The sequence below is a fragment of the Pongo abelii genome, chromosome 20, assembly GCF_028885655.2.
Source record: "Pongo abelii isolate AG06213 chromosome 20, NHGRI_mPonAbe1-v2.0_pri, whole genome shotgun sequence".
NCBI classification, from domain to species: domain Eukaryota; kingdom Metazoa; phylum Chordata; class Mammalia; order Primates; family Hominidae; genus Pongo; species Pongo abelii.
The window spans coordinates 60480024-60505261 of record NC_072005.2 but is presented as its reverse complement, the minus strand read 5'-3'; the positions used below and the strand labels follow the sequence as shown (position 1 = coordinate 60505261).

At 55.9% G+C, this 25238-nt stretch overlaps 2 protein-coding genes across 4 annotated transcripts; one reads left to right on the top strand and one right to left on the bottom strand.

Moving 5' to 3' along the window:
- Positions 1-754: 754 nt before the first annotated feature.
- PRPF31 (pre-mRNA processing factor 31) lies at positions 755-16603 on the bottom strand. Of its 2 annotated transcripts, none has more exons than XM_002829727.5 (14): positions 16207-16603; positions 13544-13728; positions 13366-13426; positions 9953-10036; positions 9302-9399; positions 8336-8442; positions 7996-8165; positions 7256-7413; positions 5291-5380; positions 3693-3820; positions 3516-3588; positions 2703-2831; positions 2518-2616; positions 755-1169 (listed from the first exon to the last, which is right to left on the bottom strand). In XM_002829727.5, exons 2-14 carry the CDS (start codon positions 13718-13720, stop codon positions 1044-1046), a joined length of 1500 nt encoding a protein of 499 aa, XP_002829773.1. In that variant the 5' UTR covers positions 13721-13728; positions 16207-16603; the 3' UTR covers positions 755-1043. The 2 variants fall into 2 exon arrangements, with proteins under 2 accessions (XP_002829773.1, XP_054394952.1); XM_054538977.2 differs by having other exon boundaries at positions 15083-16214.
- Positions 16584-25211, top strand: TFPT (TCF3 fusion partner). Of its 2 annotated transcripts, none has more exons than XM_002829725.4 (6): positions 16584-16775; positions 17359-17617; positions 21945-22015; positions 23765-23834; positions 23916-24134; positions 25062-25211. In XM_002829725.4, exons 1-6 carry the CDS (start codon positions 16753-16755, stop codon positions 25179-25181), a joined length of 762 nt encoding a protein of 253 aa, XP_002829771.1. In that variant the 5' UTR covers positions 16584-16752; the 3' UTR covers positions 25182-25211. The 2 variants fall into 2 exon arrangements, with proteins under 2 accessions (XP_002829771.1, XP_024092501.1); XM_024236733.3 differs by lacking the exon at positions 16584-16775 and adding an exon at positions 16876-17061.
- The last annotated feature ends 27 nt before the right edge of the window (positions 25212-25238 follow it).

Genomic DNA, 25238 nt, shown 5'->3' with positions numbered 1-25238 from the left:
GTTCGAGACCAGCCTGACCAACATGGCGAAACCCTGTCTCTACTAAAAACTATAAAAATTAGTGGGGCGTGGTGGCGCATGCCTGTAATCCCAGCTACTCAGGAGGCTGAGGCAGGAGAATTGCTTGAACCCAGGAGGTAGAGGTTGCAGTGAGCCAAGATTGCACCACTGTACTCTAGTCTGGGTGACAGAGTGAGACTCCACCTCAGAAAAAAAAAAAAAAAAATTTAAATTAACCAGGAGGCCAGTTGCAGTGGTTCATGCCTGTAATCCCAGCCCAGGAGTTTGAGGCTGTAGTGAGCTTGATCGCATCACTGTACTCCAACCTGGGCAACAGAGACCCTGTCTCTAAAAAAAACCCAGTAATAACAGGACCTGGTTATAAAGCGCTGATGGCAAGTCCCATGCTAAGTGCTTTCTGCACATTCTTTCCAGTCCTGGGCACCTGGGCGTAGGTGTGGAGGCTTGGAAAGGTGAGGAGGCTGGCCTGAGGTGGACAGCAATCCCGGTCGGCCTGCGCTGAGATCTGTGGCTGTCGGCAGCCACATCATTTGCTATCAAAGTGACTGAGGTTCTCCAGGGGGTTGGAGAGGGCTTTTTCCTTCTGGGATCCCATGACGAGAAAGTAACGGGGAAGGGAGTGGGCCTAGACACCACTTGGACCCGAGGGCCAAGCTCTTTTCTCAAAACTCCACAGCTCTGACTCTTCTAGTTGCCCCAGCTGTTTGAAAAATGATCACTCCCCAAGGACAGATCTTGATAATGTCCTTTTAATTGTACTCTTTTCAAAAAAGTTTCTCCTTTCTCAGTTAAAATAAAAAAGACAAGGCATGATGAAGACCTGCTCTAGCCCATACCGGGCGGTGATCTCGGTCCTGGGGGAGGCCAGGCCGGGCTCTTCCAAGGCCTCCTCCCTAGGCAGTCTCAGCACTGGGGCCGGTGGCAGGGTAGGTTCTCCCTGCCAGAACCCAATCCCAGCCCTTCAGAAGGACTAGACCTCTGTGTCCCTTCAGTGGGAAGCCACCTTGGACACACGCAGTCATTCAGGTGGACATGAGGCCACTCTTCTCGCCCTTGACCTTGAGGAACTCAGCCATGCTGGAGAAATACTTCTGGTTGGCCTCAGCCACCTTCTTCTCTGCTGCCTGTGGGTTCACAATCTCCAGGCCCTGGGCAGGTGAGGGAGAGAGGATGATGGGTTAGGTGAGGAGAAGGCCCCAACTGTGACCCATCAGAGCCCCCCAGGCCCTTCCCCATGGCACTCAGGCCTTGGGTGGGCATGAGACAGTTTGCCTGTCCCTGGAGTTGCCCTGTCTTGGGAGATTCTGACTCAGTGGGTCTGGAGGGAGAGGGTGGGGAGGAACCAGGGCGCCTAGATTTGTATGAAGTTCCTCAGGGGGTGCTAAAAACCACCAGTGCTTGAGGACAGCCAATCCTGCGCCGTTTCTGCATGAGGAAACTGAGTCCCTGGGGGACATGGCTGGCCCGAGGTCCTAGCACAAATCACACCAACACCACTGACGATCATAGTGCAGCAATGGGAGCCAACACCTGGCCGGCACTTCCTAAATATTTTCAAGGCAACAGAGCGAGCCCCTGTCTCTAAAAATAATAACAGGACCCAGTCATCGGGCTCTAATGGTAAGCCCAGTGCCAAGTGCTTCCTGTGCATTCTTTTCAGTCCTGAGCACCTCATGATGGAGGAGGGGAGGCTTGGAAAGGCATAGCCACTGGCCTCATCTTCTCAAAGAGGCCCTCCCTGGCTGCTCCAAAACGAGAGTCTCCCCTGTCCCACCCCCTACCTTCCACCTCCTCCCCTCCCTGGCATTTGCGCCTTTTACTACACTGGACATCTTACTGAGCTGTCTGTGCCCGGCCACCCACTGGCTGCATGAAGGTAAGACTTGTCTCTCATTCATCGCTTCATCCCCAGAGCCGGCAACACCGATAGAACTCAGTAGGTGCTGCATAGACACCCGCTGACTCAGCAAATGAGCTGGCTGCTGTCTCGCCCCCATGGTGCAGGCTGGCCCTGCTCTGTGGATGGTGAACCGAGGCACCGACGATGCGGTGACTGCCATGCTCCACGCTGCTCACTGCTGACTGGCTGGGGCCTGGACCCACACGTGACATCCAAGCCCACCTAGCCAGGAACTTTCTTGAGTGGGGTCCTGAGGTTACCTTAACCGTCCTGGCCATTTTGAACTGGAGGGCCTGGAGGCTGAGCACTGTAACCCGCTCAAGGCCCCAGAGAGAGGAAATGGGCACCCTGGACACAGCTGTGAGCCTGGTTCTAAAGCGGTCCGTGCTCACGAGGACTGCTCAGCGCTGGCCTCTCGTCTCTGCTAACCTCTTCCTGTGTGCCAGGAGCTGCCTACGTCCTCTGCATACCTCGTCACCACACCCTCCACAACAGCCCCGTGAGGGGACTCATCCTGGCCTGCTTCACAGGGGCAGAGGGCAAGGGGCCTTGCCAAGGTCTCGGGGCCAGGGACAGAGCCAGCCCAGGGGAGGTACCTGGAGTGGGGTGAAGGCCACGCTGGAGGCCGTGCCCGAGGAGCGGTCGCGGATGGTGGACTTCCCGCCGTACACGACGCTCTGCTTCTGCAGGGTCCGCTGTGGGGAGGACAGGGAGGCTGCGATCTGGGCTCCCCCAACCTTGTGTCCCTTGGTCCCCAGCCCCACCTGGTTCTGGCCCATACCTGCAGCGTCTTGGAGATCCTGGCCTTGGTGGCCTCGTTTACCTGCGTCTGCCGCACACGCCCACTGCCCGACTTGCCCAGGTGGCCCAGGCTGAATCCCAGGTCCTCCTGGTAGGCATCCTCCTCGATCTAGGGAGAAGGGGAGGCGCCCTGCAGTTCAGCGACCAGGCCCTGCCCTCCAGCCACCGAGGCATCCCCTCCACCAGCCGGAAGCCCAGCGGTCACCAGCCGGCTGGTCCCACGGGCACCTGCTCAGGTACCCACTCAGCCCGGCTGAGGCCTGGGGGCCCCCACAAGCGGGGTATGCTGGAGAGCCTGAGAGGGGCCCGGTCCTAGCACTGCTCTGTGAGCTCAGAGTTGAGAGGCCATTCCTTCCTTACTTGTGTGGGTTGGGGGATGTCAGGAACCAGAAGAGGTTTAATAGGATGAGGTGGCCTCTGAGTTCGGTCTTGCAGGACCAAAGGGATGACGCTGGGATAACAGAGGAGACTGGCGGGGCCCAGGGACGGGGCGGCCGTGCAGCAGGGCACTGCGGAGCCTCTGGGCAGGGAGGAACAGGCCAAGGAGCCTGGGGCAATGGGAAGCTGCAGGGGCTCTAAGCGCCGGAGACACAGGCTCCGCAGGTTACAAGGGTCACTCTGGGGCTGAATGGATGGACACGAGAATAGAGGCCGGGGGATGAGGGAGGAGGCTGGGACAGTGTCCTAGACATGAGCCAGGGCCACAGGACGAGAGGAGGGACGGTGACAGGAGGCAGAGGGCAGTGGCGGCTGGCTGCCTGTGGGGTTGAGGAGGGCGCTCTGAGAGTCTGACCTCTCCGAAGCTCATACGGTTGGCCTGCTTCCGGATCTCTGTCAGCCCCAGCCGCTCCTTCATCTTGCGGTACCTGGGGACGGGTGGGCGGGCGGTGCCAGGGAGTCAGCTGGGAGGAGGACGTCGGCTTCTCCCCTCCGTGACCCCCATGCCTACTGGACCCCCAGGGCCCCTCACCTGCGGCCGCCTCGCTTCTTCCGCTGCCCATCCAGGGGCGCAGGCAGCGGCTTCACCTGCTTCACGGGCGGCGGCTCCTGCCACTTGTCGAATTTGCGCTCGATCTCATCCTTCAGTTCGTAGCCCACCTGGGGAGGGCGAGGGGGAGGTCCTGCAGCTGCTCACATGGGCTGCCCACCCAGGCCTCCTCTGAGTGGGCCCCCCGAGTATCCACGTGCCTTAGTTAAATCAGCACCTAATGTTGCCTCACCGCAACCCCCTTTCTTTTTCTTCTTGGTGTTGACTTAGCACTGCTAGACACAGGACAAGGTTCACCTGTTGACTGTCTCTTTGACCCGGCCCCCACAAGAATGTCCACGCCACGGGCCAGGGCTCCTGTCTGTGCTACTCACAGCTGCACCCCCCACACCCAGACCAGGGGTGAGATGGGGAGAGGGAAAGAAGAAGAAGGGGACACGGAACACCTGAACGCTGTGCCAGGCTAGGTGCTTGGCAAACGACAGTTCACAAGACAGAAAACGTCTCCTCTCCCGAGTACATCTACCAAGAAGACAGAAGATAACTGAATAATTACTTGAATAACATCCCCTGTTGCAGCGGGGACAGATCCTGGTGTGGAAGGCAAATTACACCCCCACCAACACACACATGCCCAAGGAGGCCCATGTTCTAATTCCCAGAATCACAGGGCAAAAGGGATGTGAAGAGGTTAAGAAGGATTTTAAGGATTGTGAGCTGGGAAGACTATCCTGGACCATCTGAGTAGGCTCAGTATAGCCACAGGGGCCCTTAAAATAGAAGAGGGGAACAAAAACAGAGGCCGAGATATGAAGACAGAAGCAGAGTCAGAGAGAGGTCTGAGAGTGCTATGTGGCTGGCTCCGCAGACAGAGGGAGGGCCACGAGCTAAGGGGTGCCAGTGACCCCTAGAAGCTAGAAAAGACAAGGGAATGGATTATCCCTTGAATCCCCCAGAAGGAACGCTCCAGGCTGACACCCTGACTTCAGCCCAGTGAAACTCATTTTGGACTTCTGACCTACAGGACCACAGATAATAAACCTGCGCTGTTTTTTGTTTTTGTTTTTGTTTTTATTTTTAGATGGAGTCTCGCTCTGTCACCCAGGCTGGAGTGCAATGATGCAATCTCAGTTCACTGCAACCTCTGTCTCCCAGGTTCAAGCAATTCTCCTGCCTCAGCCTCCTGAGTAACTGGGATTACAGGCGCATGCCACCACACCCGGCTAATTTTGGTAGAGATGGGGTTTCACCATGTTGGCCAGGCTGGTCTCAAACTCCTGACCTTGTAACCCACGCACCTTGGCCTCCCAAAGTGCTGGGATTACAGGCGTGAGCTACCGCACCCGGCCACACCTGCACTGTTTTAAGCCAGTAGGTTCATGCTACCTTCCAACAGCAGCCCTAGGAAACCCCACTGGGGAAGGGGGTGCCTGACCCCAGGGAGGGTGGGCAGAAGCACTGCCTCGGCCTTGGTAGGACAGTGCTCGCTGGGGCGGGCTCCCTGCTGAGGGCTCTCCCCGCAGAGACACCCCAGGCCAGAGGAAAAGACGCCCGGCCGCCCCTCACCTTTCCCTCCTCACCTTCCCCTCCGTGCTCTCGTGGAAACTGTCCACACGGGCTGCCAGTGTGCACTTGGCGGCCACCAGCCGGGCCGCTTTCCGCCGCAGATCCTGGAGCAATGGAAAACGGGGGTGGAATCTGTGTGAGACAGACAGACAGAGGTAATAGCAAAGGACCACGCACGCTCCTCCTCTGGCTCTACCCTGGTCCCGGAAGGGGGCTTTCCACCCTTGGGCTCTAGAGGTGTGTGCTCTCAGCTCCCACTTCACAGGAAGAGGGGATGAGGGCAGGGCACAGAGCCATGTCCCGGCTGGTAAGTGGCCGTCAGGTAAGGATGACAGTAAGACATGCTGACGACGAGCACAGTGGTGACTGTGGAGACGCCGGGGGGAGTGTGCTCGGCCTGGATGCCAGCCCTGTGCTAAGCACGCCCCTTGGATCATCTCATCAAATATTCAAATATTGGGCTGGTGTGATCATTGCACCCCCTTTTCAGATGTGGAAACCAAGGCTTCAAGTCATGTGGCCAGGGAGACAGCCAGCAGGTGATGGAGCCAGGGTTCCAATCCAAACCGCAAACAGAGCCCAGCTGTCAGCCACAGTGAAGTGATGATGGCCAGCCCTGGCCTCCCTTCCGGGCCTGTGATGTCTACGGCCTGTGCCTGGACTGATGTGAGATGGGCAAATGAAGAGGCAGAGGCCTGGGTGACAAGACACCAGGCTCCCTGGGGCAGGTTTAACCCATATGCCTAGGGCTGTGAGGCGGCGGCGATGGCAGGGGTGCAGTGAGGCAGCTGGAGTCCCGAGCCCTAGGCCCACCAGTCCTGGGTTCTATCGCCCGCTCTCCCTCCTCCCAGGATGGGGCGACCTGCCAGCCTCCCTGGGTGTGTTCCAGTAGCAGTGCCTGACCTAAAGGGTCACAGAAAAGACCAAAAAAAAAAAAAAAAACCCACACAGGGCTGGGGGGTGGGGCCAGGAAATGCCCAACCGGCCTTGGCCATCAGTGCTATTGTTCTCCCCATCCCTGGGGGAGGCCAAGCAGGGCACAGGGCCATGAGCCTGAGGTCACTCGCCACAGTCGGACAGAGCAGGGTCCGGACCCAGGCCTGTCTGTCCCAGAACCTGTCTTGCTTGTTTTTTTTTTTTGAGACAGTCTCACTCTGTCACCCAGGCTGGAGGGCAGTGGTATGATCTTAGCTCACTGCAACCTCCACCTCCTGGGTTCAAGTGATTCTCCTGCCTCAGCCTCCCAAGTAGATGGGATTATAAGTGTGGGCCACCATACCCAGCTAGTTTTTTTGTATTTTTGGTAGAGATGGGGTTTCACCATGTTGGCCAGGCTGGTCTCGAACACCTGACCTCAGGTGATCTGCCCACCTCGGCCTCCCAAAGTGCTGGGATGACAGGCGCAAGCCACTGCGCCCCACCAGGCTGGCGGTCCTGTGTGTGTGCTGTCAGGCGTCGATGCTGGGACGGTGATGTGTCCCGACTGCAGGGAGAGGACCCCGGAAGCTCCGAGGTTGGTGACCTCTCCTGCCCCTCCTGTGTGTCTCTCCCCATGGCTGATGTGCAGCCCTCAGTGGATTCTGTGAGTCTTTCTAGTGAATGGTCAAACTTGAGGGTGGTCTTCGGAGCAGTTGCACACTAACCCGATGCTGCTTGTCGTGAGCTAGGCCTGACCTGTAAGTGCTTCATCTGCACTGAGCCCTCGTCCCAACTCATGAAGCAGGCGCTGTGCTGCCATTTGATAGGAGAGGAGACTGAGGCACAGAGCGTTCACGCCTCTTGCCCACAGTCACCCGACTGGTGGGTGCTGGAGCTGGTGTGCTGCAGAGCCCTGGCTCTCACGTCCCATGCCACCCTGTTCCCAGCTCCTGAGTGCTACCGTCAGCTGGGCCAGATGGTGGGGTGGCTGCTCAGGCTGTCTGGGCACAGCGGAAGGCTCCAGGGGGGCCGGGGGAGGGGCCGTGACGCGGTGGGCTCACCGGGGGCAGGGACTGCACGATGTCACTGTGGTAGATGTAGCCGGTGTGGGGCAGCACTGAGGTAGACGAGAAGCCTGACAGCGTCTTGCGCTGGGCCCCGAGCAGCATGATGTTGCAGGCGGGCATCTTGGAGAGGTTGGTCAGGCCGCCGGCCACACCTGCAGTGGGAGGGAGGGAGGAAGGGAGCAGGGGCGGTCAGAAGAAAGCAGGGAGGTGGGGGTGCGTGAATCTGCCCGGGGGCTCGACGTGTGCCAGGCACCTTTACATGAGGTTCTGGTTGGATTCCTCGGTGGCCCTGCCAGGTGGGCGACCTGGCCCATTCCACGAGGGGCAGATGCAAAGGAGGCTCAGAGAGGGAGGGCAGCTGCCCTGGGGGTGCAGGGAGGAGGCCCCCAACAGGAAGCTGATCACCACATTTGTGCTAAGCCACACTACCCCTGTTCCAGGGATGTCTGTGTTTTGGAACCATTTTCATCAAACCAGGCGCTCTCTGACAACAGGGCCCGGGTGTGGTCCTCTCTGGGTTTCCAGCACAGGGGAGGGAGAAGGGGCTGTGGGTGAGTGCTTTCCCACAGACAAGGCTTGGCTGTGTGCCAGGCTGGCTGACCTCTGTGACGTCCAGGGAGACGGGGTGCCGAGCCCAGGTGCCAAAGCCCCCATTCTACAGAAAAGGATGCAGCTTCCCCAAGGTCACAGTGTCAGCAGAGCCCCGCTCCTTGGGACCCAGCCCGGGGCCTCACCCATGATCTTGGCGGCCGTGGATGCCCCGATAATGATGGACAGGTTGGGCGCGATGAAGGACATCCGGGACTCCACGTACTCGTAGATGCGGTGCTTGGAGGCGTTCAGCTCCAGCGCCATGTCGCAGGCTTCCTCCAGCCGCTCCAGCTCCTCCTCCGACAGCTGCTGCCTGCAGGGGCAGGTGTGCCCAGCCCCAACCCTCTCAGTTCTGTGTGTGTGTGTGTGTGTGTGTGTGTGTGCGTGTGTGTGTGCGTGCATGTGCACACCTGCGTATGTAGCTCCAGCCTAATCCCCAGTCCCATTAGCCCGGGCCCGGCGCCTCCCTCACAGCGGACATACCCCTGGGTGGTGGAGGCGGTGACGCTGACGACCATGATGGTGGCATTGGTGAGGATCTGCTGCAGGTTCTCATTGTTCTTGCACTTGTCCAGGCTGTTGCCCAGCTCCTGGGGGCGAGCAGAGAAGACAGGGGAGGCTTGGGAACTCAGGAAGGCTCGAGAACCTCTCTTGCTCAGCACCTCCTCGGGTCTCTTCTTGGCGACACTGGGACAGTCAGGGTCTCTGCACTGGGGACCTCTCCTGCCTCCACCACCTCAAGCATCCACACCGTTCCTGCCTCCACCGCCTCAAGCATCCACACCATCTGCCCTGCTTTCGCTGACCCTGAAACGGAGCCTGGGCAGAGCGGCATCTGGAAAGACCGCGGCCTCACAAGCCTCTGGCCCGCATCAAGTCGGAGGCGTGAATCCTCAGCCTCGCTTCCCTGCAGGGGCTTCCCCACCGCCATCCTAATCCTTTCCTAGACACGCATGGGGACCTCCTCCTCTCCCCGCCCTCACGCGCACCCGCCCCTCTTTTCCAAAACCCTTCCTTGGCTTTCTCCTAAGACCCAAAGGCTGGACGTGATCCGACCTCTTCCCCATCCCCTCCTTCCCCGCCTCACTTCCTCCCCGCTTGTTCCCTCTCCAGCTCTCCGCACTTAGACGTCTCTCTCCCCCAAATCTCCGCGTGCCTGCCCTGTGTCAACCTTCGGATGTCAACTCCAATCTACCGGCTCCGACCACAGTGGGAGCAGCACGGGTCAGGCCAGAGGGGACGCCCTCTCGGGAGACCGGGTTAGGAGGGGAGCCCTGAGAACGTCCTGTCCAGGCTCTGTCCCTCCCACGCTGGGCAGACTGGGCCACTGAGCCCTCACCCACTCCTCTCCATCGTCTCCAGACCCCGAGGCCTCTGGGAGGGGGTCCAAGAGTGAGCCCCGCCTGCCCCTTCACACCAGCGGAAGCACCCCGCCTTCTCTGCGCTCACCTTGACCGTGCGGATGTAATCCAGTGCATTGGGGACCAAGGACTCCAGTTCAGGGAATCTCTTCGAGTACTTATCCCGGATGAACTTATGGATGATGTCTAGGGTAAACGGGACAGGCGGGTGTCGGGTGAGATGGAAGGTAGACTCTGCTGGTTGGCCCTAACACCAATGTCCCCTTCTTCCTTTAGTAACTGAAGCCCTGGCTTGTAGCCTGGCACACGGGCACCAGCATACAGCCTCCATTTCTTAGCCGCCCTTACCGCTAGGTGTGACCAGGGGAATTAGTTCTGGTCTGTAAAATGTGAGCTGCAGTGACATGTTCTTAAAAGAAGCGCCTTGCTGGTGGGAATGCAAAGGTGATGGCTGGAGGTGGGGCAGTCACCTTGCACCGTGAGGCAGGTGGCCGACCAACGGGATGGAAAGAGCCGGGGCCCTACAGGCAGCCAAGCGGCCACACCATCCCCGAGTGCTCCTCAGACTCATGCGCGAGAGAACGCACTTCCTTCTTATTTCAACCACTCTGTGACAGCAGGTGAACCTTGATCTGAGCTTGGGCTTAGGGGCAGGACCCTGGGAAAGGCCAGTGGGGAAAGGAGAGGGGGCGTGAGGGATGTCACACGGGGCTGTCTCCGCCTGCCCCCCAGCACTCACTCAGCTCGTTTTCGATCTCCACGGTCAGGTTGTTGGCATCCACGATGACGCGGTATTCAGGCGCTGCCTCCACTGGTCCCATCACTGTGAGGACACGGAGGCATGGGTGTGAGTATCTAAATCCCTACCCCCTCTCGGGTCCCAGAGCTGGGGGAGATGGAGGATGAGGCTGGGAGGGGTCAGGACGGAGGGGCTGAAGAGTAAACCAGGGACAGGCTGATGTCTGCCTCCTGGGTCCCGCAGCTGGAGGGGGCGGAGGATGAGGCTGGGAGGGGTCAGGACGGAGGGGCTGAAGAGTAAACCAGGCGACAGGCTGACGACTGCAGACATCCCTGAACTTGTGTTCCTGCCTTCAATCCCTCTCCCTCCACACCAGTCTAGACTTGACCCCATCCACCCCAGAACTGACTGTGTGAAACCTCCTACGGCTCCCCACAGCCCCAAGGCTAATGACCAAGTCCTCAGACTGACATTCAAGGCCTCCCCAACTCCGGAAGCTCTGCAGGGACCAGTGCTGTGCCTGTGTTGGCTATACCCACACCCGAGTACCCAGGACAGCACCTGGCACACAGGGAGTTGCCCAGTTCCTATCTGCTGACTCAGCAACTCTGCAGTCTGGCCTCCCGCCCTTCCCACCCCATCCTCTCACCACATCCCATTTTATTCCACTCCAGCCATAAAGGAGTGATCACAGTGCCCCAGACACCCACTCCTCCTAGCCTTTTTTTTTTTTGAGACATAATTTCGCTCTTGTTGCCCAGGCTAGAGTATAGTGGCACGATCTCAGCTCACTGCAACCTCCGCCTCCTGGGTTCAAGCGATTCTCCTGCCTCAGCCTCCTGAGTAGCTGGGATTACAGGCATGTGCCACCACGCCCAACTAATTTTTTTTTTGTATTTTTAGTAGAGACAGGGTTTCACCATGTTGGGCAGGCTGGTCTCGAACTCCCAACCTCAGGTGATCCACCTGCCTTGACCACCCAAAGTGCTGGGATGACAGGCGTAAGCTACCACGCCAGACCCCTCCTGGCCTTTGCATGTGCTGTTCCCTCTCCCCAGAGCGTCCCTTACCCCATGTCTGTTTCTGGAAAACGCTTCTTTGTGCTTTAGTAATAAGAAGCCAGGCACAGTGGCTCATACCTGTAATCCCAGCACTTTGGGAGGCTGAGGCAGGAGAACTGCTTGAGCCCAGGAGTTGGAGAGCAACCTGGGCGACATAGGGAGACCCCATCTCTACACATAATTAAAGAAAAAAAATTAGCCAGGCATGGGGTGTACACCTGTGGTCCCAGCTGCCTGGGAGGCTGAGGCAGGAACGCCTGAGCCCAGAAGGTCAAGGCTGCAGTGAGCTGGGATCGTGCCACTGCATTCTGGCCTGGGTGACAGAGTGAGACCCTGTCTCAAAAAACAAACAAACAAAAAGATGTTGTGTTTAAAAGTCATGCAAATACTAACTGCCTCATGCCACAGCCAGTAGAAGGCAGAGCTCAGACCTGACCCCAGGCAGGGCGGCTTCAGAGTCTGGGTTCCTAACCCTGATGCTCAAACGGCTCTTTAAGCCCTTAAGACTCAGGCAGCGACTCAGAATCCTTCCCTCCCATTCTGGAAGGATCAGACGCCTCCTCTGTGTACCCGCAGCACTTGTGCACCTCCAGTAAACAGGGACTGCCACCAGCTTGTGAGATGTTTCACGTCTACCTCCTCAACCAGACACCGGGTGTGACAGGGTCTGACTCCATCCCTGAGCCTGGCCTGACATCAGGAAATGTCACTTTCTGTGTCCCATAACCCTCTGGAGGGAGAAATTCCTCGGCCTGGCATCTGGAACTCTGCAGGATTCTCTCTCTGGATGTCTGAGACCCCAGGCCTGCAGCTATCTTTCCCTGGGCCCCCTTCTCCCTTTCTTTACCTGGCACATGCATTCATGCTCTACAGTCCAATTCAGCTATCGATTCTTCCCTGACACCTGGGGCAGGGTCAGCCAGTCCCTCCTGTGGCTCCGGTGTCCCCAGCTTGGTACCACCCGCCGATAGCTGTCTGGAACCTGGCCTGCCTCTTCCACTAGACCTTGAGCACTTTGAGAGCAAAGAACTGGGCGATTCAACTGGGTGCCCAGGTAAACGTTAAAGAAAGCAAGCAGTGAGTCTCCCGAAACTCTGCCCTCTCACGACACTTCTTTCCCCAGAAACCTCCCATGACTTCGTGTCGTCAACAAATTCCATTCAAGAAGAATGGGAAGACCGGGCACAGTGGCTCACGCCTGTAATCCCAGCACTTTGGGAGGCCGAGGTGGGCGGATCACTTGAGGTCAGGAGTTCGAGACTAGCCTGGTCAACATGGTGAAACCCCGTCTCTACTAAAAAATACAAAATAGCTAGGCATGGTGTTGCACACCTGTAATCCCAGCTACACATAAGGATGAGGGAGGAGAATCGCTTGAACCCAGGAGGCAGAGGTTGCAATGAGCCAAGATCACATCACTGCACTCCAGCCTGGGTGACAGAGGGAGACTCCATCTCAAGGAAAAAAAAAAATAGAATAGGAATGGTAACAGGACTGCCCTCTTAAGAGTGAATCTGAGCACTCATGAGATAAGCTAGTGTTCTCTCAATTTGGGCATGAGAAAAGGTTTTAGGTGATTCTTTTTTTTTTTTTTTTTTGAGACGGAATCTTGCTCTGTCTCCCAGGCAGGAGTGCAGTGGCACGATCTCGGCTCACTGCAAGCTCTGCCTCCCAGGTTCACGCCATTCTCCTGCCTCACCCTCCTGAATAGCTGGGACTACAGGCAAGGCACCCGCCACCACGCCCGGCTAATTTTTTGTATTTTTAGTAGAGACGGGGCTTCACCGTGTTAGCCAGGATGGTCTTGATCTCCTGACCTCGTGATCCACCTGCCTCGGCCTCCCAAAGTGCTGGGATTACAGGCCTGAGCTACTGCACCCGGCCTTAGGTGGTTCTTTAATAATTATATATCTATTTTTATACAGTGACTTTGTCTTTGCCAAATGATACCAGTTTTCCATTCATGGTAGCAATTTGCTTCCTTCTCGGATAAATTTAAGAAAAAAAGTCCTAGACTCAAAGAATATGTTAAGCAAATAATAGGATAAGTGGCTTATAGATGTGGCGAAAACCCTGTAACCGGTCATGTGAATCAGTGAAGTCTGGGAAACCTCAAGCTGCGTCCTATCATGATCAGTAAGCTCAGCACACAGGAAGGACTTAAGAAGCATGAGCTTTACAATGCAATATATATTTAGTGGAAAAGGGAACGGGTTGGGGAGAAACAACAAAAAAAAGAAGGCTCTAGAAAAGGCTGAGAGGGAGATATACCCAGCCACAAGCAGCCAGGGAGCCAGGGGGCCTGGCAGGAGAGACAGGAGATGGGGAGGGGTACACAGTGGGAGGAAGCACCTTCTGAAGCTTTGGCTTGCTTGCTGATATACTCCTCAATCTTCATCATAATCTCAGCAAACTGCAGAAAAGGAGAGGAGAGTCAGAATCCAGCACTCTTCAAAAAGAAGCCTGTATCACCCCCTTCTGGGAGATTCTGTCTAAAGCCCCCTGCTAGGAATGCCTCTTGTCCTCTTACCATCTTACTGTCCCATAGCTTGGCGATGGTCTTGACCGAATCCCCGGAAAGATCCAGCTGTGTCTCCTCCTGCACATCCTCGATCGCTGGCTCCTCTTCTTCCTCCCCATAGCTTCCTCCTTCCTCCTCTTCTGCTGCCTCTTCGAGATCAGCTAAGAGCTCATCTGCCAGAGACATCCCGAGGCCTGGGGAGGGACAGCAGGGTTCCCTAAAAACTTGCCCCAATAAAGTCCCTCCTTATTACTGAGCGATGATTCTCCCCCAGAAGACCCTGGTCCTTCTTTCTCAACCCCACTAGCATGCAGGCTCCATGACGACAGGTGCTTTAGTTTTTAGTTTGTTTTGTTCACTGGCGAGTCTCCAGCTCTGACATGTGCAAGACGCAGCACACCCCTATGACCGCCACCTTGCTAAGACTTACTGGAACCAAGTGATATAGATTCCAAATGCATTTGCAAACTTTCTTATCCTTTCTTTCCTTTAGCCTTGAAAACATACTTTGAAATTCTTTGTTTCCCTCCTTTCCCACTAGACACTGTCTTGCACTGCTGGCTTATCTATGTGCTTACTTAGAAGTTCCAGGGGCTAATCTTATTTGTTTTTTAAAGATGGAGTCTGGCTCTGACACCCAGGTTGGAGTGTAGTGGCACAGTCTTGGCTCACTGCAACCTCCACCTCCTGGGTTCGAGCAATTCTCCTGCCTAAGCCTCCTGAGTAGCTGGGACTACAGGCACCTGCCACCATGCCCAGCTAATTTTTTGCATTTTTTTTTTTTTTTTGTAGAATCAAGGTTTCACCATGTAAGCCAGGCTGGTCTTGAACTCTTGACCTCAAGTGAGCGACCCACCTTGGCCTCCCAAACCGTTGGGATTACAGGCGTGAGCCACCGCGCCTCGCCGCAGGGGCTAATCTTGAAACAAACTAGGTATGGAAACACAGCTGCAAAACTCCAGAGGTTACTTCAAGACGATCAATCTACAACCTGGCCATTGTTGACATGACACCAGCCCATGCTCTGGGTGGCCCGTGACTCAAGACAGCCTTTGGAGCAAGACACACATACCTTGTACCCAGCACCACTCCTGTATGCCTCCCATTCAAAATTCCCCTTTTTAAGCCCCTCTCCCCAGCCTAAAGTTTGAAATGGTCTTTGAAAGACATCAGCTTGGCCATTTCTCATCTGCGAGCATTTGATCAATAAAGCTGCTTTACTTTCACCACCCCCAACTTCTTCTGCCTCTGAATAGCAGAAACGAGTTGGTTACATTATCAGTCTCTTCCCACCTCCAGGTCTTTGTACAAGGACTCTCTTGTAACTAAAGTGGCTCTTTCCTTCACTTTGTTTTTTCTTTTTTTTTGAGACAATGTCTTGCTCTGTCACCTAGGCTGCAGTGCAGTGGTGCCATCATAGCTCACTGCAGCCTCGACCACCTGGGCTCAAGAGATTCTCCCGCCTCAGCCTCCCGATAGCTGAGATGACAGGCACACACCAGCACACCTGGCTAATTTTTAAATTTTTCTGTAGAGACAGGGTCTTACTGTGTTGCTCAGGCTGGTCTCCAACTTCTGGGCTCAAGTGATCCTTTTGCCTGGGCCACCCAAAGTGCTGGGATTACAGGAGTGAGCCATGGCGTCTGGCTCTCCTCACTTCTTAGTAGCCCAGCATCTCCTCAGCCTTCAGCTCTCACGTTCCACCTCCCTGACCCACACGCCCCACTCTAGACTACAGGAGGTTGCTTTGTGATAACGTGTCCCGCACGCTCTGCGTGTCTACAGTAAGGCACTTCACACATTTGTGATTAATGAAGTAATTATTTGATAAAGCCTGTCTGCCAGGCATCAACCAAAGCTCTAAGAGAGCAGGGAACAATTTTTGCTCCTTCCACATCCCCAGGGCCACACCATGGTAGGCGCATATTAAGACTTTTGGGTAAACGAGATGTAAAAGGCCAGGGGCAGTGGCTCATGCCTGTAATCCCAGCACTTTGGGAGGCCCAGGCGGGTGGATCACCTGAGGTCAGGAGTTCGAGACCAGCCTGGCCAACATGGTGAAACTCTGTCTCTACTAAAAATACAAAAAATTAGCTGGGTGTGGTGGTGCATGCCTGTAATCCCAGCTACTCGGGAGGCTGAGGCAGGAGAATCGCTTGAACCCGGGAGGAGGAGGTTGCAGTGAACCGAGATCGCGCCACTGCACTCCATCCTGGGCAACAAGAGCGAAACTTCGTCTCAGACAAAGCAAACAAACAAACAAACAACTGGCTAGGCGCGGTGGGTCACGCCTGTAATCACAGCACTTTGGGAGGCCGAGGCGGGCAGATCACGAGATCAGGAGTTCGAGACCAGCCTGACCAACGTGGGGAAACCCCACGTCTCTACTAAAAATACAAAAATTAGCCAGGGGTGGTGGCGGGCGCCTGTAATCCCAGCTACTCTGGAGGCTGAGGCAGGAGAATCGTTTGAATCCGGGAGACGGAGGTTGCCATGAGCCGAGATCGCGCCACTGCACTCCAACCTGGGCAACAGACCGAGACTCCGTCTCCAAACAAACAAACAACAAAAAACCAAAAACCAAGCTGTAAAGGCCCGCCTTTTTCCTCACACACTTCTCCCAGACCCAGGAGCCCGGCCTCCCGCTCCCCCCTCGTCTCCATCACACTCACCTCTCCTCTCCGCGAACCACTTTTTCTAGGAAATAAGCTTTCCCAGAGCGTTCGTCGCTCACCGATGACGTCTCATTCTCGCGCCGTTATAGAGGCAAAGCTATCTCTGATTAGTCCCCGCTCGCGATGTTCCTGGCCGCATTTGAAACAACAACTTTATTAACACCTGGCACTAGGCGGAAAGAGGCGGTAAGCCGCGAAGAGGCAAGGGACTCACGGCCCGCTGTGGACCGATCCTGCTAAGCGGAGAATCGCTGTGGCCGGACGACGGGGCGTCGAGACAAGAAGAAAGACGTTGGCAACTCAGAGGACTGGTTGCGGCGTTAGACAAGAAAGCAAGGCCTTTATGCAGGGATTCGGGGTGGACGTGGGGGTGGGCCGAAGCGAAGCCGGAAACAAGAAACTACAACTCCCACAAGGTCTAGGGCCACGTCCCGCCGTCCTCGGCTGCTGAGCCTGATGGGACAAGTAGTTTTGCGAACGGCTTAACCTACAGATTGAACAGATTGGAAGCTCTGAGGCCCGGGGCTTCCGGAGGTCGCGGAGATGGAATTGGAGCAGAGAGAAGGGTATGTGGCTGAGCCCTTGTGAAAAAGTGCGAATCCCAGAAAACAGTGCAGCTGCATTGTGTGCAACCATATGAGCTTTTACGCTGAGGTCTGATGGGGGTTGTAGTTCATGCAACTGCTTTACCTTAGAACCCTTTTATGGACTGGGGTCATCCTGAGGGAGGAGAAGGTTAGGGGTTTGGACTGCTGGATCTGAGAGACGAGGAGGCTGGAAGCCAGGACTCTTGCGTCTGGTTGAGGGTTGGGGCTTGGACTGCCTGGGTCCTTGGAGAGAAAAAGTCTGGAGGTCTGGACTCTTGGATCCTGGGAGGAGGGGGTCAGGGCTTGAACCCTGTGGGTGTTGCGAAGGGGGAGTTGCGCACTTGGACTCCTGGGTCTGAGAGAGGAGGGCTGGGGGCTGGATTCTACGGTCTGAGGGAGGAGGGGCTGGGGGCCTGGATTCTAGGATCTCAGGGAGGAGGGGCTGGGGGCCTGGACTCCCAGGTCTGAGGGAAAAGGGGTTGGGGTCTGGGCTCCTGGTTCAGTGGGAGAAGGGGCTGGGGGTCCAGGATCCAGAGCCCCTGAGCCTTTCCCTGCCCCTCAGGACCATGGCAGCCGTGGGCTTTGAGGAGTTCTCAGCGCCGCCAGGCTCAGAGTTGGCGTTGCCTCCCCTATTTGGTGGCCACATCCTGGAGAGCGAGCTGGAGACGGAAGTGGAGTTTGTGTCAGGTGGTCTGGGCGGCTCAGGGCTCCGGGAACGAGATGAAGAGGAAGAGGCAGCCCGGGGTCGGCGGCGGCGCCAGCGGGAATTAAATCGCAGAAAGTACCAGGCACTAGGTCGGCGCTGCCGGGAGATCGAGCAGGTAGGTGAGTGCGGATCCCCCTGTTTTGGGGTCCCCTGGCCTAAACTACCGCCCCCCGCAATCTCTGCCTTTCCACATGCCCAGCCTTTCTTGGCTTGCTGAAGGAATCTTCCGCTTATATATTCAGTCATTTAGCATGCATTATGTGTCTGGCCCTGTGCCGGGCCCCTGGAAGGGCCATCTCCCGTGGAGCTTCCCTGACAACGCAGATGGGTTCTCTGATGTCTCCCGGGGGCCTCTCAATGCGTGGCACCGCTCACAGGTTAAAGCCCAAGCTCTTCACATCTCCCATACCCCTGCCAGGATTCACTCCTCTCGACTCATTCATTCTGCCTCTTGAGTGTCTCTGGACCCTTCTCCTCCCCTCCATCCCACGGCTGCCACTGCAAACTCCAACTGTCTGGGCTGAATGACTGCAATAGCCTCCCTGCTGAGAATGAGGATGGGCTGGGCGTGGTGGCTCATGCCTGTAATCCCAGCACCGTGGGAGGCTGAAGCAGGCGGATCACCTGAGGTTAGGAGTTCGAGACCAGCCTGGCCAACATGGTGAAACCCCGTCTCTACTAAAATACAAAAAAATTAGCCAGGTGTGGTGGTGTGCGCCTGTAGTCCCAGCTACTCGGGAGGCTGAGGCATGAGAATTGCTTGAACCCGGGAGGCGGAGGTTGCAGTGAGCCAAGATCATGCTGCCATACTCCAGCCTGGGTGACAGAGTGAGACTCCGTCTCAAAATCAATCAATCAATCAATCAATCAATGAGGATTAAACAGCAGGCAGGGCTCAGATCTTGGCAGGCCAAGAACACCAGGACAAGAAGTCTGGATATTTTTTTTTCTTTGAGAGTGAAGGAGCCACTGAAGGGTTTCAGACAGGGGAGGGACAGCATCAGGTCTGGATGCCTGAAACTCTGAAGACAGTTGTATTAGTTTGCTTGGACTCCCAGAACTTATCACAAACAGGGTCCCTCAAGCACAGAAATTCTTGTCTGACAGTTCTGAAGGCTAGACGTCCAAGGCAAGGTGTCGATAGGGTTGTGAGAATCTTCCAGGCCTCTCCCCTGGCTTCTGGAGGTTTCTGGCAGTCATTGGCACGTAGAAACATCACCCTGATCTCCGCCTTCATCTTTACATTGCTGCTCCCTCTGTGTGTGTGTCTGTGTCCCAATTTCCCCTTTTTATAAGGACTCCAGTCATACTGGATTAGGGCCCACCCACTGGCTTCATTTGAACTTGATTACTTTTGTAACGACACTGCCTCCATATAAGGCGATCCTGAGGTACTGGGGGTTAGAGCCTCAACACCCTCTTTTGGGGGAAATAATTCAAATCTTTTTTTTTGAGATGGAGTCTCGCTCTTGTCTCCCAGGCTGGAGTGCAATGGCACCATCTCAGCTCACTGTAACCTCCACCTCCGGGGTTCAAGTGATTCTCCTGACTCAGCCTCCCTAGTAGCTGGGATTACAGGCGCCTGCCACCACACCCAGCTAATTTTTGTATTTTTAGTAGAGACAGGGTTTCACCATGTTGGCCAGGCTGGTCTCAAACTCCTGACCTCAGGTGATCCGCCTGCCTCAGCCTCCCAAGGTGCTGGGATTACAGGCTTGAGCCACCATGCCTGGTCTTCAACTCTTTTTCTCTTTTTTGAGACAGGGTCTCATTTTGTCACCAAAGCTGGAGTGCAGTGGCACAGTCTCAGCTCATTGCAGCCTCATCTCCCAGGTTCAAGCAGTCCTCCTGCCTCAGCCCCCCAAAAAACTGGGACTACAGGCGCACACCACCACACCTGGCTAATTTTTGTACTTTTTGTAGAGATGAGGTTTTGCCATGTTGCCCAGGCTGGTCTTGAACTCCTGACCTCAAGTGATCCACTCGCCTTGACCTCCCAAAATGCTAGGATTACAGGCATGAGCCACCGCATCTGGCCTCAATTCTTAATGACAGTGTTGGGGAGTTCTGTAAGGAGGAAGGCTAGAGGCCAGGGGCATCTTCCAAACTCTGTTTAACAGACAGACACCAAGCCCAAACGGACTCAACTGGAGCCTCTGCTGTTAATCCACCCCCCAGGAATAGATTACTCCTATTTTACAAGTATAGAAAATCAAGGCTCAGAGAGGTTAAGTAATGCACCCAAGCTCAGAGCTCAGCAGTGGCAGATCTGAGATTTTTTTTTGAGACAGGGTCTTGCTCTGTTGCCCAGGCTGGAGTGCAGTGGCATGACTGTGGTTCACTGCAGCCCCAACATCCTGGGCTCTAGCAATCTCAGCCTCCAAAGGAGCTGGGACTACAGCCACCAAGCCCAGCTAATTTTTTTTGTTAGTTTTTGAGTGTCGGGGTCTCACTCTGTTGCCCAGGCTGGTGTCGAACTCCTGGCCTCGAGTGATCCTCCTGCCTTGGCCTCTCAAAGTGCTAGGATTATAGGCATGAGCCACTGTGCCAAGCTAGAGCCAAAACTTGAACTCTTTTTTTTTTTTTAGATGGAGTTTCGCTCTTGTTGTCCAGGCTGGAGTGCAATGCTGCAATCTCAGCTCACTGCAACCTCTGCCTCCTGGGTTCAAGCGATTCTCCTGCCTCAGCCTCCCGAGTAGCTGGGATTACAGGCATGCGCCACCACACCTGGCTAATTTTGTATTTTTAGTAGAGACAGGGTTTCACCATGTTAGTCAGGCTGGTCTCAAACTCCTGACCTCAGGTGATCTGCTCGCCTTGGCCTCTGAAAGTGCTGGGATTACAAATGTGAGCCACCGTGCCTGGCACTTTTTTATTTTTTTTGAGACAGAGTCTCACTCTGTCACCCAGGCTGGAGTGCAGTGGTGTGATCTCGGCTCCCTGCAACCTCCACCTCCCGGGTTCAAGCGATTCTCCTGCCTCAGCCTCCCGAGAAACTGGCATTACAGGCATGCGCCACCACACCCAGCTAATTTTTGTATTTTTCTTTTTTTTTTTTTTTTTTTTTAGTAGAGATGAGGTTTCATCATGTTGGCCAGGCTGGTCTGGAATGCCTGACCTCTGCCTCCTGAGTAGCTGGGATTACAGGCATGCGCTACAACATCCGGCCAATTTTTGTATCTTTAGTAGAGATGGGGTTTCACCATGTTGGCCAGGCTGGTCTTGAACTCCTGACCTCAAGGGATCTGCCCGCCCCGGCCTCCCAAAGTGCTGGGATTACAGACGTGAGCCACTGTGCCCCGCCCTGAACTCAGGTCTTTCTGACCCAGGAGCAGCACCTGCTTCAGCCACTGTCTTCGGTTCCCTGTTTGGCTGAGTCACATCTCTCCCTCCATGTCTAGGCTGGAGTCTTCAGAAGCTGCGTGCAGGGCTGTCCCCTCAGCCTGGTGTACTTTCCTCCTGTCACCCCTTTGTTTCCTTATTCAAGTCTGGGCCCACGGGCCTTCTCTGCAGGTCGTAACTAAAGTCGCACCTCCTGCCCTAACCTCCAGCATGTCTGACTCTTTGGTATTCACCAAGCACTTCTCACTTTGCAAAGTCATTGATTCCACAAATGTTCATGGAGGATGTACTACATGCCAGGGTCTGGTTAAGGCACGGGATGTAGGAACAAGTCGCTGTCATTTTTCAGCTCATGCTCTGGCTGGAGAGGCAGTCAGTCAGCAGAATAAGCAGAGAGGCAGAGAGGCTGCGTCCTGCCTCATCAGATGAACACTAGGAGGAAATAAAGCTAAGAGTGAATGGCCAGGTGGGGTTCTGGCATGGGAAGGGGGGGTGGGTGTGTTGCAACTTTTTTTTTTGAAACAGAATCTCGCTCTGTTGCCCAGGCTGGAGTGCAGTGGGGTGATCTCACCTCACTTCACCCCTCCACCTCCCGGGTTCGTGCAACTATCCTGCAGGCGCCTGCCACCATGCCCGGCTAACTTTTTGTATTTTTAGTAGAGATGGGGTTTCATCATGTTGGCCAGGCTGGTCTCGAACTCCTGACCTCAGGGGATCTACTCGCCTCGGCCTCCCAAAGTGCTGGGATTACAGGCGTGAGCCACCGCGCCTGGCCTGGTGTGTTTCGACTTAATGGGACGTTCGGGCTCTCTGAGCAGGTAACAGTTGACCTAAGACTTGGAGTGGAGAGTGAGTTGTGCGGATGGCTGGGGAGAGGGTCCAGGTAGAGGAACAGCATGCGGAAGGCCCCCACTGGAGGGCACTCAGGACTGTGGCATGGTGAGAGGGGAGCCGGTAGGATGGGAAGGTGGAAGGACCTCAGGCCACGGGATGGTCTTTGGCCAGTCTCCCCAGAGTTTAGTGCGTGCCCCATTAAACATCCGTTAAACAAATGAACGGGAGCCGTGGGATCCAGCTGATGGGAGTTTCCCACCCCACAGGTGAACGAGCGGGTCCTGAACAGGCTCCATCAGGTGCAGAGGATAACTCGGAGGCTGCAGCAGGAACGGAGGTAACCCCTTCTCCGTCCCCTCTGGGCCCGTGAGCCTCAGCTCCCAAGTGCTCCCAGCCGCTCTGTCTCTCCCACTCCCACATCCACACAAGCCACAAGGAGAAGCTGGAGATGAGGGCCGGGGGCTGAGGCAAACAAGAAGAGTGGGATTTGGTCTTGCAGCAGAGGGCTGAGCAGTGGGACTGAGGGAGGGCCGGGTAGAGGGGACTGTGGGCTCGGACTGAAGGAGGGCTGGGTGGAGGGGGCTGTGTGCTCAGACTGAGGGACGGCCGGGTGGAGAGGGCTGAGCACTGGGACTGAGGGCCGGGTGGAGGGGGCTGAGCACTGGGACTGAGGGAGGGCCGGGTGGAGGGGCCTCCTCCCCCTGAAGGGAGGGAACAGCAGGATGGAAGGCACACAAGCACAGACCTGGCTGCAAGTTTTTTTTTTTTGGCGGTATGACTCTAAGCAAGCAGTGTCCCTTCTCTGAGCTGTTTCCTATCAACTAAGGGCAGCACCAATATCATGAGGCTGCGGCGGGGTTAAGCCGGAGCTTGCAGGTGGTGAGCTGAGCTCAGAGCTTCCCACTGTGCGTCTCCACAGAACCTGCCCAGGTGGGTGCTGCCCCTGCCACTCGCAGTGTCCCTGTCCCATCAACATTGGAGCAAGCTTTGTAGGAATGGCTCCACGTTGTTGCATCAACCACAGTTCTCATCTCAGTCCTTGGCTCAGGCTCGGTGCAGTGGCCCAGGGCTATGTGCTCTTCCCTGGAGCCCATTCTTGCCATCCTGGGCACCCAGCATCCTGGGGTCTCCTGCCTTTCCGGCTGTTCCTTCTTGGCCGCCTTTGCTAGTTCATCCTCCCTCCCCAAAGCTGAAACCTGCGGCTCCCAGGGTTCCTCTGTCCGCACCTGTGCTGTCCAGCACGGTAGCCGCCGGCCACAGGTGAGATTTTCACTTAAGTTGAAATAGGCTGGGCACGGTGGCTCACGCCTGTAATCCTAGCACTTTGGGAGGCCGAGGCAGGCGGATCACGAGGTCAGGAGATCGAGACCATTCTGGCTAACACGGTGAAACTCCGTCTCTACTAAAAATACAAAAAAATTAGCCGGGCGTAGTGGCGGGCGCCTGTAATCCCAGCTACTCGGGAGGCTGAGGCAGGAGAATCGCTGGAACCAGGGAGGTGGAGGTTGTGGTGAGCCAAGATCACGCCACTGCACTCCAGCCTGGGCAACAGAGTGAGATTCTGTCTCAAAACAACAACAACAAACCTGTCCAGGTGCTGGTGCAGAGGAGGCGTTCCATCAATTAGAACTTTAAGGAACTCTGGAGGCAGGGGCTGGGGAAAGAAGAGAAGAGGGTGTTTATAAGAGGTGAGGTCATTAGGAGGAGCGTTCTGTACTCCCCTCTCTTCAGCTATCAATAAAATTTACAACTCACATATGAATGTTTACTAAGTGCTGACATCACATTAAGTACAGAAATCGTCTGGTGTCACTACTTCAGTGTCACCATTGCAACATCCAGCCGAGGGTGTCATGTCGTTTGCAGAGCAGGAAACTCAGCCTCAGAATGGTCGCCTTGTCTGGCTCGAGGTCTCAAGGCTGGTCAAGGGCATGGCTCCCAGGCCTCCAATGCCAGAGCTCAGGACCGTCTGGGTCCAGGACGGCTTTGGCGTTGAGTGGAGTGGGAGCTGAGCTCGATTCTGTGGCCCTTTTCCCCAGCTGATAGGACGTAAGTTATTCCATTGGTGGCTTCTCCCCCTGAGCAGGTTCCTCATGAGAGTGCTGGACTCCTATGGGGATGACTACCGGGCCAGCCAGTTCACCATTGTGCTGGAGGTGAGTGTTGGGCCTCCAGCAGGGTCAGGAACTGGGAGCTCAGGACCCACCCATCACCTACCCCCCCCTCCTCCCTGCCAGGATGAGGGCAGCCAGGGCACAGATGCCCCCACCCCAGGCAATGCTGAGAATGAGCCTCCAGAGAAAGAGGCACTGTCCCCGCCCAGAAGGACTCCTGCACCCCCAGAACCTGGCAGCCCAGCCCCCGGCGAGGGGCCCAGTGGGCGGAAGAGGCGGCGAGTGCCACGGGATGGACGCCGAGCAGGAAATGCGCTGACTCCAGAGCTGACCCCAGTGCAGGTGAGGAAGGTGGGAACTCAAGGGGAGGGACTGGGACTCCAGAGCTGGTGCCAGTGCAGGTGAGGAGGCAGGGACTCAAGGGGAGGGACTGGAGCTCCAGAGCTGGCGCTAGTGCAGGTAAGGAGCGGGGGACTCAAAGGGAGGGGCCGGGGCCAGGGCTGGGGCTGAGTCAAGTTCAGAGCTCTTGGGTTTTGGTTCTGCACCCCGAGGGGCCCAGGGCTGGGGAAAGTTGGAGAAGGGAGGTGAACCAGGACATGTTGGAGGCCTAGGATCAGGCAGGGAAGTAGTTGGAAAAAGTGGGGTAAAGGCTTGGGTAAAAAGGAGACAAAGTTGGAAAGGGAAGGAGGAAGACCTGGAGAAGGAAAAATAGCAGATAGCTATAGAAGGCTGGGAGTAGAGGGGAAGGAAGGATCAGAGAAGATGGAGTGGAAGGGAAGGCCCAGTGCGGGGAGGAAAGCTGGAAGAACATCTGGACCCAGGAACACTGGGATTGCCTCTGAGGTGTAAAGAGGAAGGTGACTGGCCTGGGAAGACAAGAACTGCGAGGCTGGCCAGGTGCAGTGGCTCATGCCTGTAATCCCAGCACTTTGGGAGGCCTAGGTGGGAGGATCACTTGATGCCAGGAGTTTGAGACCTGCCTGAGCAACATACTGAGACCCCATCTCTACCAAAAAGAAAAAAACATGTTAGGCTTGGTTGGCATGTGCCTGTAGTCCCAGCTACTTGGGAAGCTGAGATGGGAGGATCACTTGAGCCTGGGAGGCAGAGGCTGCAGTGAACTATGATGGCACCACTGCACTCCAGCCTGGGCAACAGAGTGAGACCCTGTCTCTAAAAATCAAAACAAAATGAAAACAAAAATGGTGAAGCTGATGGGATTTTCTAGATTCCCAGGCCTGTTAACACCTTGTTCCTTATCTCTTGCAGATTAAGGTTGAGGAAGACTTTGGCTTTGAAGCAGATGAGGCCCTGGATTCCAGTTGGGTTTCTCGGGGTCCAGACAAACTGCTGCCCTACCCGACCCTGGCCAGCCCAGCCTCTGACTGACCCATGCCCAGTAAACTGACCCCACACTCACCCCGGCCACCGTCTACTTGTTCCCAC